General features: G+C 52.1%; 1 protein-coding gene across 1 annotated transcript; it reads left to right on the top strand.

Annotated features, from left to right (window-relative positions):
• The first annotated feature begins 2501 nt into the window (after positions 1 to 2501).
• On the top strand, positions 2502 to 10144 carry LOC128899908 (trifunctional enzyme subunit beta, mitochondrial-like). The gene is made up of 8 exons (XM_054180160.1): positions 2502 to 2510; positions 3311 to 3447; positions 3554 to 3612; positions 4234 to 4355; positions 6611 to 6690; positions 7484 to 7655; positions 8122 to 8286; positions 9632 to 10144. Exons 1-8 carry the CDS (start codon positions 2502 to 2504, stop codon positions 9665 to 9667), a joined length of 780 nt encoding a protein of 259 aa, XP_054036135.1. The 3' UTR covers positions 9668 to 10144.
• The last annotated feature ends 468 nt before the right edge of the window (positions 10145 to 10612 follow it).

Below are 10612 nucleotides of genomic sequence, written 5' to 3'. Positions count from 1 at the left end.
GGAGAGGAGAGGAGAGGAGAGGAGAGGAGAGGAGAGGAGAGGAGAGGAGAGGAGAGGAGAGGAGAGGAGAGGAGAGGAGAGGAGAGGAGAGGAGAGGAGAGGAGAGGAGAGGAGAGGAGAGGAGAGGAGAGGAGAGGAGAGGAGAGGAGAGGAGAGGAGAGGAGAGGAGAGGAGAGGAGAGGAGAGGAGAGGAGAGGAGAGGAGAGGAGAGGAGAGGAGAGGAGAGGAGAGGAGAGGAGAGGAGAGGAGAGGAGAGGAGAGGAGAGGAGAGGAGAGGAGAGGAGAGGAGAGGAGAGGAGAGGAGAGGAGAGGAGAGGAGAGGAGAGGAGAGGAGAGGAGAGGAGAGGAGAGGAGAGGAGAGGAGAGGAGAGGAGAGGAGAGGAGAGGAGAGGAGAGGAGAGGAGAGGAGAGGAGAGGAGAGGAGAGGAGAGGAGAGGAGAGGAGAGGAGAGGAGAGGAGAGGAGAGGAGAGGAGAGGAGAGGAGAGGAGAGGAGAGGAGAGGAGAGGAGAGGAGAGGAGAGGAGAGGAGAGGAGAGGAGAGGAGAGGAGAGGAGAGGAGAGGAGAGGAGAGGAGAGGAGAGGAGAGGAGAGGAGAGGAGAGGAGAGGAGAGGAGAGGAGAGGAGAGGAGAGGAGAGGAGAGGAGAGGAGAGGAGAGGAGAGGAGAGGAGAGGAGAGGAGAGGAGAGGAGAGGAGAGGAGAGGAGAGGAGAGGAGAGGAGAGGAGAGGAGAGGAGAGGAGAGGAGAGGAGAGGAGAGGAGAGGAGAGGAGAGGAGAGGAGAGGAGAGGAGAGGAGAGGAGAGGAGAGGAGAGGAGAGGAGAGGAGAGGAGAGGAGAGGAGAGGAGAGGAGAGGAGAGGAGAGGAGAGGAGAGGAGAGGAGAGGAGAGGAGAGGAGAGGAGAGGAGAGGAGAGGAGAGGAGAGGAGAGGAGAGGAGAGGAGAGGAGAGGAGAGGAGAGGAGAGGAGAGGAGAGGAGAGGAGAGGAGAGGAGAGGAGAGGAGAGGAGAGGAGAGGAGAGGAGAGGAGAGGAGAGGAGAGGAGAGGAGAGGAGAGGAGAGGAGAGGAGAGGAGAGGAGAGGAGAGGAGAGGAGAGGAGAGGAGAGGAGAGGAGAGGAGAGGAGAGGAGAGGAGAGGAGAGGAGAGGAGAGGAGAGGAGAGGAGAGGAGAGGAGAGGAGAGGAGAGGAGAGGAGAGGAGAGGAGAGGAGAGGAGAGGAGAGGAGAGGAGAGGAGAGGAGAGGAGAGGAGAGGAGAGGAGAGGAGAGGAGAGGAGAGGAGAGGAGAGGAGAGGAGAGGAGAGGAGAGGAGAGGAGAGGAGAGGAGAGGAGAGGAGAGGAGAGGAGAGGAGAGGAGAGGAGAGGAGAGGAGAGGAGAGGAGAGGAGAGGAGAGGAGAGGAGAGGAGAGGAGAGGAGAGGAGAGGAGAGGAGAGGAGAGGAGAGGAGAGGAGAGGAGAGGAGAGGAGAGGAGAGGAGAGGAGAGGAGAGGAGAGGAGAGGAGAGGAGAGGAGAGGAGAGGAGAGGAGAGGAGAGGAGAGGAGAGGAGAGGAGAGGAGAGGAGAGGAGAGGAGAGGAGAGGAGAGGAGAGGAGAGGAGAGGAGAGGAGAGGAGAGGAGAGGAGAGGAGAGGAGAGGAGAGGAGAGGAGAGGAGAGGAGAGGAGAGGAGAGGAGAGGAGAGAATAAACCAGGTTGGAAGTGACCTTCGAGATCATCGTGTCCAACCTATCATCCAACACCATCTAATCAACTAAACCATGACCCCAAGCAACCCCATCAAGTCTCCTAAACACCTCCAGTGATGGTGACTCCACCACTTCCCTGGGCAGCCCATTCCAGTGGCCAATCACTCTCTCTCTGAAGACTTTGTTCCTAAACATCCAGCCTAAACCTCCCCTGGCACAGCTTCAGACTGTGTCCTACTTGTCATGGGTTGAGTTGGATTTGCTGCTGTTATTCATACCACGCTGCAGCCATGCCAGCTTTGAAACTGTAAGTGCTAACTGGAGCAAAGTATTATGTGGCTTGAAATTCAGACTGCAACACAAGAGGCTTCCTGTTCCAGTTGCTGCTTTTGGGTTCCAGGGGCTTGGGTGTTGTCTCTTTTCTGCAGGCAGGGCAGTGATATGGGTGGGAGTTGGGTAGCTGCTGTTTTTGCTTTTCTGTTTTATGCTGGTTTTGTTTTCCTGTATTTCACTCACTTCTGCAAACAGGCTAAGCTATGGCAATCATGCATTGTATTATTAGACTAATTAGATTACTAGCTCAGGTAATTATGCATTACGATATCTTGCATTGTATTAAAGTCTTTCTCCATTTCAACCCTGAGTTTTGTGTGTTCCTTTTCCCCTGCCCCTGTTGGGGGAGCAGGCAGGTTAGCCTTTGCATTAACCCCTGACATTACTATGGCCTCAAGCCAGCTGAAGTAACCAGCCATAGCTCAGAAATGCACAGAATCACAGGTTGGTCGGGGTTGGAAGGGACTTCTGGAGATCATCTAGTCTAGCCTCCATGTTAAAAGTGGGTCACCCACAGCAGGTTGCCCAGGATTGTGTCTGGGCAAATTTAGAATGTCTCTAAAGAAGGAGACTCCACAACCTCTCTGGGTAGCCTCTGCTAGGGCTGCAGCACCCTCACAAGAAAGTTTTTCCTCATGGTCAGGTGGACTGTCTGGGTTCTAGCCTGTGCCCATTGCCTGTTGTTCTGTTATTGGGCACCACTGAAAAGGGTCTGGCTGCATCCTCTTGCCCTCTGACCTTTAGCTATTGCTAAGCATTGAGAAGATCCCCTTATGTTGTTGTTCTTGTGGTGAAGAGGTTATTAATTTTATGAATATGAAATATGAATTATGAAAATAGTATTTTTATTAATTATAAAATTATTAAGAACCGATGAATCACCAACTTATGTACATGTTCTAGTGCACGTTCGTGAAATACATTCCATAAGTGGCTTAGTGTTATGATTAGAACTTAATTGAACTATCTATAGACCATTTCTATATTTATATAACGAAGGGTGCAGTTCTGCCGCTTGGCCACTAGATGGCAACTCGACAGGACGCGGGCGGCTCCTGCCCATACCCAGCAATATTATAATCTCTCTATACGTGCTAGTGGATGGAAAGCACGTGGAAGATACTCTGTAGCTGTGGTTTGTAGCAAGGTGGAAGTCCGGCAGACTATTGTCGCTGGACTGGTTCCTCGTCGAGTTGGACGGCGGCATTGGGTTACTGTCTCCACAGCAGCGAAGAGGGAATAATGGAACCTGGGCTTAGCTCGGAAGCAGGTTCCCTTCAGGACTCGGTCGATTCCCTCCAGACAACAGGGATCGGTCCTGGTCGGGAGTCGGCTCGCACGACAGGGCGGGGAGACGGTTACCGGCAGGCGGGCTCGGAAGACAAGGCAGCAGGCAAAGCTACGGGGTCGGCCCAGCTACGGCGATTCTCGGGGCTGATGTAAACAGCCTCGGAGAGAGAATGCGGCTGCCTTAGGCGGCGGATTCTCCTTTACTGAGCTTAAAGGAATAGCGGGACGTTTGGAGCGGTCCCGGGTTCCGTGCAGTATAGGAACGAACAACGCTTTGGCCTTCCCCGAGGTTTACAGGGCTCAGAGCGGCACATGTGGCGGCTCCTCTCCCGCTACGGCGGGGATAGGCATACGTGGACTCACTCTGAAGGGAGGTTGTAGCCGGGTGGGGGTTGGTCTCTTCTGGGTGGCCAGCACCAGAACAAGAGGACACAGTCTCAAGCTGTGCCAAGGGAGGTTTAGGCTGGGTGTGAGGAAGAAGTTCTTCACAGAGAGAGCTTTTAGTCATTGGAAGGTGCTGCCCAGGGAGGTGGTGGAGTCCCCATCACTGGAGGGGTTTAGGAAGAGACTTGATGGGGTGCTTGGTGCCATGGTTCAGTTGATGACATGGTGTTGGATGATACGTTGGACTTGATGATCTCCAAGGTCTTTTCCTACCAGATTAATTCAATTCAATTCAATTCAATTCAATTCAATTCAATTCTATTCTATTCTATTCTATTCTATTCTAATATGCACTTGGTCCAGCTGAGGATGCTTTCCCAATGCTCTTGCTTCCTCAAAACGTGGCACACTAACCTGTCCTGATTTAGGCTTCGTAACAGAATTGTTGTTTGACTTGGGGGGTGTTTGTTGTTTCCCCCCGCCCCTTGGAATGCTAGTTTGCAAACTCACTGCTGACTCTTGTGGTACAAATGTGCCTTTGTCATCAACAGGCAAGGATACAGTTACCAAAGACAACGGCATCCGTCCTTCCTCCATGGAGCAGATGGGCAAGCTGAAGCCAGCTTTTGTCAAGCCTTATGGAACCGTCACGGCAGCCAACTCCTCCTTCCTGGTAATGCCATCACTGTGAATAAAGGGCAACCCCAGCTTGATTTTGGGGTGGTATGGGACCTCTGGGGATGATCTAGTCCAACCCTTCTGCTAAAGCAGGGTCATGTATAGCAGGTTGCCCTGGCACCAGGGAGCCCCATCCCTGGAAACATTCCAGGTCAGGCTGGACTGGGCTCTGAGTGACCTGCTCTAGTTGAACATGTACCTGCACACTGCAGGGGGAGGTTGGAGTAGATGACCTTTAGAGGACTCTTCCAACCCAAAACATTCTGTGATTGTTTTAAGGCACCTCCATCCTACCTGAAACCAGGGAAAGTTGTGGGTCACACACAGTATCACACAGTATCACAGTATCACAGTAACTAAGGTTGGAAGAGACCCCAAGGATCATCAAGTCCAACCTGTTCCAACAGACCTCACGACTAGACCATGGCACCAAGTGTCACGTCCAATCTCCCCTTGAACACCTCCAGGGACGGCGACTCCACCACCTCCCTGGGCAGCACATTCCAATGATGAATGACTCGCTCAGTGAAGAACTTTTTCCTCACCTCGAGTCTAAACCTCCCCTGGCATAGCTTGAGACTGTGTCCCCTTGTTCTGGTGCTGGTTGCCTGGGAGAAGAGACCAACCCCTTCCTGGCTACAACCAACTTTCAGGTAGTTGTAGAGGGCAATGAGGTCACCTCTGATCCTTCTCTTCTCCAGGCTAAACAATCCCAGCTCCCTCAGCCTCTCCTCATAGGGCTTGTGCTCAAGGCCTCTCCCCAGCCTTGTTGCCCTTCTCTGGACACGTTCAAGTGTCTCAATGTCCTTCTTAAACTGAGGGGCCCAGAACTGGACACAGTACTCAAGGTGTGGCCTAACCAATGCCGAGTCCAGGGGCACAATGACCTCCCTGCTCCTGCTGGCCACACTATTCCTAATACAGGCCAGGATGCCATTGGCCCTCTTGGCCACCTGGGCACACTGCTGGCTCATGTTTAGGCAGGTGTCAATCAGCACCCCCAGGTCCCTCTCTGTTTGGGAGCTCTCCAGCCACTCTGACCCCAGCCTGTAGCTCTGCATGGGGTTGCTGTGGCCAAAGTGCAGCACCTGGCACTTGGACTTGTTGAATACCATCCCATTGGACTCTGCCCATCTGTCAGTGTCAGTATTTGTAGGCATAGAATAGAATACATAGAATACATAGAATACATAGAATAAACCAGGTTGGAAGAGACCTTCAAGATCATCGCGTCCAACCCATCAACCAATCCAACACCGCCCAAACAACTAACCCACGGCACCAAGCACCCCGTCAAGTCTTCTCCTAAAAACCTCCTATGATGGCGACTCCACCACCTCCCCAGGCAGCCCATTCCAATGTGCAATCACTCTTTCTGTATAGAACTTTTTTCTAACATCCAGCCTGAACCTCCCTTGGCGCAGCCTGAGACTGTGTCCTCTTGTTCTGGTACTGCTTGCCTGGGAGAAGAGACCAACATCCGTCTGTCTACAACCTCCCTTCAGGTAGTTGTAGAGAGTAATAAGGTCACCCCTCGGTCTCCTCTTCTCCAGGCTAAGCAACCCCAACTCCCTCAGCCTCTCCTCGTAGGGCTTATGTCCAGTCGGTCAAGGTCCCTCTGCAGAGCCTTTCTACCCTCTAACTGACTAACATCCGTTCCCAACTTGGTGTCATCTGCAAACTTGCTGATGACTGACTCAACCCCCTCATCCATATCATCAATGAAGATGTTAAAGAGGATGGGGCCCAGCACTGATCCCTGGGGGACGCCACTGGTGACCGGCCGCCAGCTGGATGGACTGTAAGGAAGTGTTTCAGGGATGTGTGGGCTAACACTGTTTGGAGATCCTTCCCCTCTCTCCTTCCTTGCCTCCTGCCTCTCCCTTCCCCTCTCTCTCTTTCCTTGCCTCCTGCCTCTCCCTTCCCCTCTCTCCTTCCTTGCCTCCTGCCTCTCCCTTCCCCTCTCTCTCCTTTCTTGCCTCCTGCCTCTCCCTTCCCCTCTCTCCTTCCTTGCCTCCTGCCTCTCCCTTCCCCTCTTTCCTTCCTTGCCTCCTGCCTCTCCCTGCCCCTCACTTTCCCAGTCTTTCAGACTTGTTCTTTGTCCTGTATGGCAGGGGGATGTCCCTGAAGCTCTGGTTGTATGCAGATCCTCTCTTGCCAGCTGCTCTGCAGGAGGCTGTCAGGCTGGCCTGGTGCTCACTGTGTGCTAGTTCTCCAGGCACTGACCTGGCTTTTCCCTGCCTGTTCCAGACAGACGGCGCTTCAGCGATCCTGCTGATGTCTGAGGAGAAGGCTCTAGCAATGGGCTACAAACCAAAGGCCTACCTAAGGTAAATAGGGACTGCTCTGTGTGGCCTCTGAATGCCACTCTTCCTTCCTTCCCCGCTCTGTGACCTTTGCTGAGTGTGGCCAGCTGTGACTGCATTTATGTCTTAACTAAAAGTACTGAACATATTTTAAATATCCAACATTTTCCATTGACACAATCCAGGCTGAGGGGAGCTTATGCTGCTGGAAGCCATGAAAGGAATACAGATTCCTCTAAAAGCACACATCAAACCCAATCTTATTTTCCTAAGACCCTTGTATGAAATGATGATAGAACGGTTTTGGTTGGAAGAGGTCTTTTAAGATGATCAAGTCCAACTGCTAACCCTGCACTGCCAGGTCACCACTAAATCATGTCCCTCAGCACTACATCTACACAGCTTTTAAACCCCTCTAGGGATGTAGACTCCACCACATCCCTGTCAGTCTGTTCCAGGCCCTTTTGGGGAGGAAACAGGTCCTCATGTTTAGCCTAAACCTCTGGTTGCACAGTTTGAGGCGGTTTCCTCTTGTCCTCTTGGTTGTTCTGTAGGAGGAGACTGACCCCTTCTTCGCTCCAGCCTCCTTCTCTCTCAACCCACCACACCAAGCCAGGATGCTTTTGGCCTTCTTGGCCACCTGGGCGCACATTGTCTCTGGCTTGTGCACATCCATCTGTCGTGGGCTGGATCAGGGGTGTGTGTGGTGAGGTGGGTTGTGGACTGGGCAGCATCTTTCTCTAGCTAAGGTTAATTAGCAGGTTGGAGGCTGTAAAATGCTTCTTTTCTGTTGGTTGTGTTAGTTTTGAGGCCGTAGCCAGTCTTGGGATATCTCCAAGCTGGTGGTGCTGTCCATAGGCTTTCCTCAAAGCTCACCACTCTCCTGGTTAATGCTGCCCTCTCTTCCCATTCAGGGGCAGATCTTGGCTAACCTGAAAGCGATGGATTCGGACTGGTTTGCCCAAAACTACATGGGCAGAAAGTCCAAGGTAAGACACAATCAGGACACTTGCAGCTTCAGCTTAGTCTAACTGTGAGGTCGTTTTTGTTCCTCAGTGCAGCAGGGCTTGCCAGTGCTGCAAAGTGCTTTGGTTATGCAATGCTGAGGAGAAACCACGTTTCCCGACCTGCTGGTTAGCAAATCTCACTGCGGGCAGCTTCTCTGGGAGCGATTCCTGTTGTCAGCAGGAGGTGGAGGCCTAGAGCCACGATCTTCATTGTTGGAGAGGAGGGAATTAAGGGAAGGGCTCAGCCCTTCAGCATGTTTTATGCCAGCTCAGGATATACCCGTGTGGCTGTGGGTGAAGCAGTAAAGCCTTGGGCACGGCTTGTCTGTGTCCATGATGAGGAACATTTGTATGGCCAACGTGGGCCATAGGTCTGGTGTTGTCTTGAGTAGGTTGAGCAATCCCCTTCCAGGCAGGTGACTGTGTGTGTCTCTGCATGTTCTTGCAGGTTGGAGCCCCTCCTCTGGAGAAGTTCAATAACTGGGGGGGTTCCCTCTCACTGGGACATCCCTTTGGTGCCACAGGCTGCCGCCTGGTGATCACTGCGGCTCACCGGCTGAAGAAGGAGGGGGGCCAGTATGGGCTGGTTGCTGCCTGTGCTGCAGGAGGGCAGGTAACAATGCTGTGCCTTCTGGAGAGGGGCAGGAATGATGTTTCTGCTCCTGTTGGTCTGATGAATTCCAGAATTCCACATGGCAGGGGTTGGAAGTGACCTCTGGAGCTCATCTAATCCAAAACCCCTGGTAAAGCAGGGTGACCCACGGTGGTTGCCTAGGCTCACAATGTCCAGGTGGGTTTGGAATCTCTCCAGAGATGGAGACTCTCCAACCTCTCTGGGCAGCCTGGTCCAAAGCTTCTGCACCATCACAGGAAAAAAGTTTTTCCTTAAGTTCAGGTGGAACCTGCTGGATTCCATTTTGTGCCATTGCCCCTTGTCCTGCCCAGTTACACCAGATCCTCTCAGAATCATCCCTGGGCAGTGGGGACTGCAGCCCCTATCTGCCTGTGTGGTACAAAAGGGGAAGGAGAGATTTCTGCTCTGTTGTGAGGATTTTGTTTAGTGACACTCCAACACTTCACAAACTGTGGTTTGTGAGCATCATGTTAACCTTGAAAAAGATATTTCCATGAAAACTTAGGCTGAGAGACTTCCTACACCTTCTGAGGCTGCAGACAGGAGCCTGGGGGTGTTGGTTGACAGTTGTCTGAAGATGCTGTTGACCAAGAAAGCCAACAGCATTGTGGCTTAGAATCCTAGAATCAATAAGGTTGGAAGAGACCTCAAAGATCATCAAGTCCAACCTGTCAGCCAGCACCTCATGGCTACTAAACCATGGCACCAAGTGCGACGTCCAGTCCCCTCTTGAACACCTCCAGGGGTGGTGACTCCACCACCTCCCTGGGCAGCCCATTCCAACAGTGTGGCCAGCAGGACTAGAGCAGGGATCATCCTCCTGTGCTCAACACTGGTGAGGCCACACCTCAAATTCAGTTTGAGTTCAGTTTTGGGCCCCTCACTCCAAGAAGCACATTGAGGTGCAGGAGCATGTCCAGAGAAGGGTAATAACACTGGTGAAGGGTTTAGAGCACAAGTCTTATGAGGAGCAGCTGAGGAACTGGGGTCGTTTAGCCTGGAGAAATGGCTCAGGGGAGACCTTCTCACTCTCTAGAGCTCCCTGAAAGGAGGCTGGAGCAAGGTGGAGGTTCATCCGTTCTCCCAAGGAACAAGTGCAACCTTCAGGGTTGATGAAGAGAATGCAGGGTTCCAGCTTTAATCCTGAGATGCTGAGGTCTTGCTGAACAGCCTGGATGTGTTCCTGTGCAACCTGCCCTAGGTGATCCTGCTTTGGCAGGAGGCTTGGACTCAGTGATCTCTGGAGGTCCCTTCCAACCCCTAACATTCTGTGATTCTGTGATGGTGTGTCCTTTGTGTGACATTTCTCTCTGTCTCCTCCCAGGGCCATGCCATGATAGTGGAGCTCTACCCTCAGTAAGAGGACTGCTGAGGGGCTGCTCATCCAGCACGCGCCTGGCGATGCCATTTCAATGCACTAACGAGAACGTAACAATCCTTCTTGGCAAGGAGTTTTGGTGGCCTTTGTAAATGCCTTTTGTCTACTCAGTTGGTAATTTTCAACTAGCAAACATGCTGCAAGAAATAATCCACTTCCAGAGTGAGCAAAAACTTCCTGTGGCTCTTAGTCTCTCCAGGGTCCTTGCCTCCAGAGATCTGATTTCTGCTGTCGCTCTTGAATGAGAAAGATTTCTGTCCCTGAAGAATTAAAATGAGAGTGAGCTTCAGAGATGAGGAGACTGTAAAGTGCTGGAGGTTGGTGAGGATGAGCTAAGGTGGCCTTATGGGGAGCAAGCTCTTGTCTCAGAAGGATTCAAACAGAGTTGTCTGACGTGGTTTTGTAGAGAGGGAGTCGCCTGCGCCGTGCACAAACAGCACTGGACTTGGCAAATGGGTTTTGATACAGACCTGCTGCTGATGTCAACGACAATAAACTGGTGAAAAACCCCACATGGTCTGGATGTTTTCTTTCCCTCCCCTTGCCTGAAGTATCTTTGGGCTGGGTTTTATGCTGTTTGCTGTATGGTCTGAGGTGGAGGATTGGCTGGTTACTAGCAGGATATAGTAGCAGTTCAACGGCAGCCACAGGACCCTCTTTATGGTGTTACTTTAGACGGGTCTTGATCGGTTTCAGCGCCCCGAGGACCAAGCGCCTTTGGGGCCACAAAAATTACAAGTCACTATGACAGCAGCTAAAGAAGCATTGAGCAAAATAAAGGGCCCAGGGGGAATTCCATCTTATATGGGCATTAAGCAGGGCTGACAGGAATATTTTGGAGATTTTATAGACAAGATAGCGCAAGCAATAGAGGTAGCTGGGGTGCCAGAGTATATGAGGGGAGCCTTATTGAAGCAGTGCGTGCTT

The sequence above is a fragment of the Dryobates pubescens genome, chromosome 3 (genome assembly GCF_014839835.1).
Source record: "Dryobates pubescens isolate bDryPub1 chromosome 3, bDryPub1.pri, whole genome shotgun sequence".
In the NCBI taxonomy this organism is placed as follows: domain Eukaryota; kingdom Metazoa; phylum Chordata; class Aves; order Piciformes; family Picidae; genus Dryobates; species Dryobates pubescens.
Note: the sequence above shows the minus strand (reverse complement) of the source record. Positions and strands in the feature narration are given on the sequence as shown.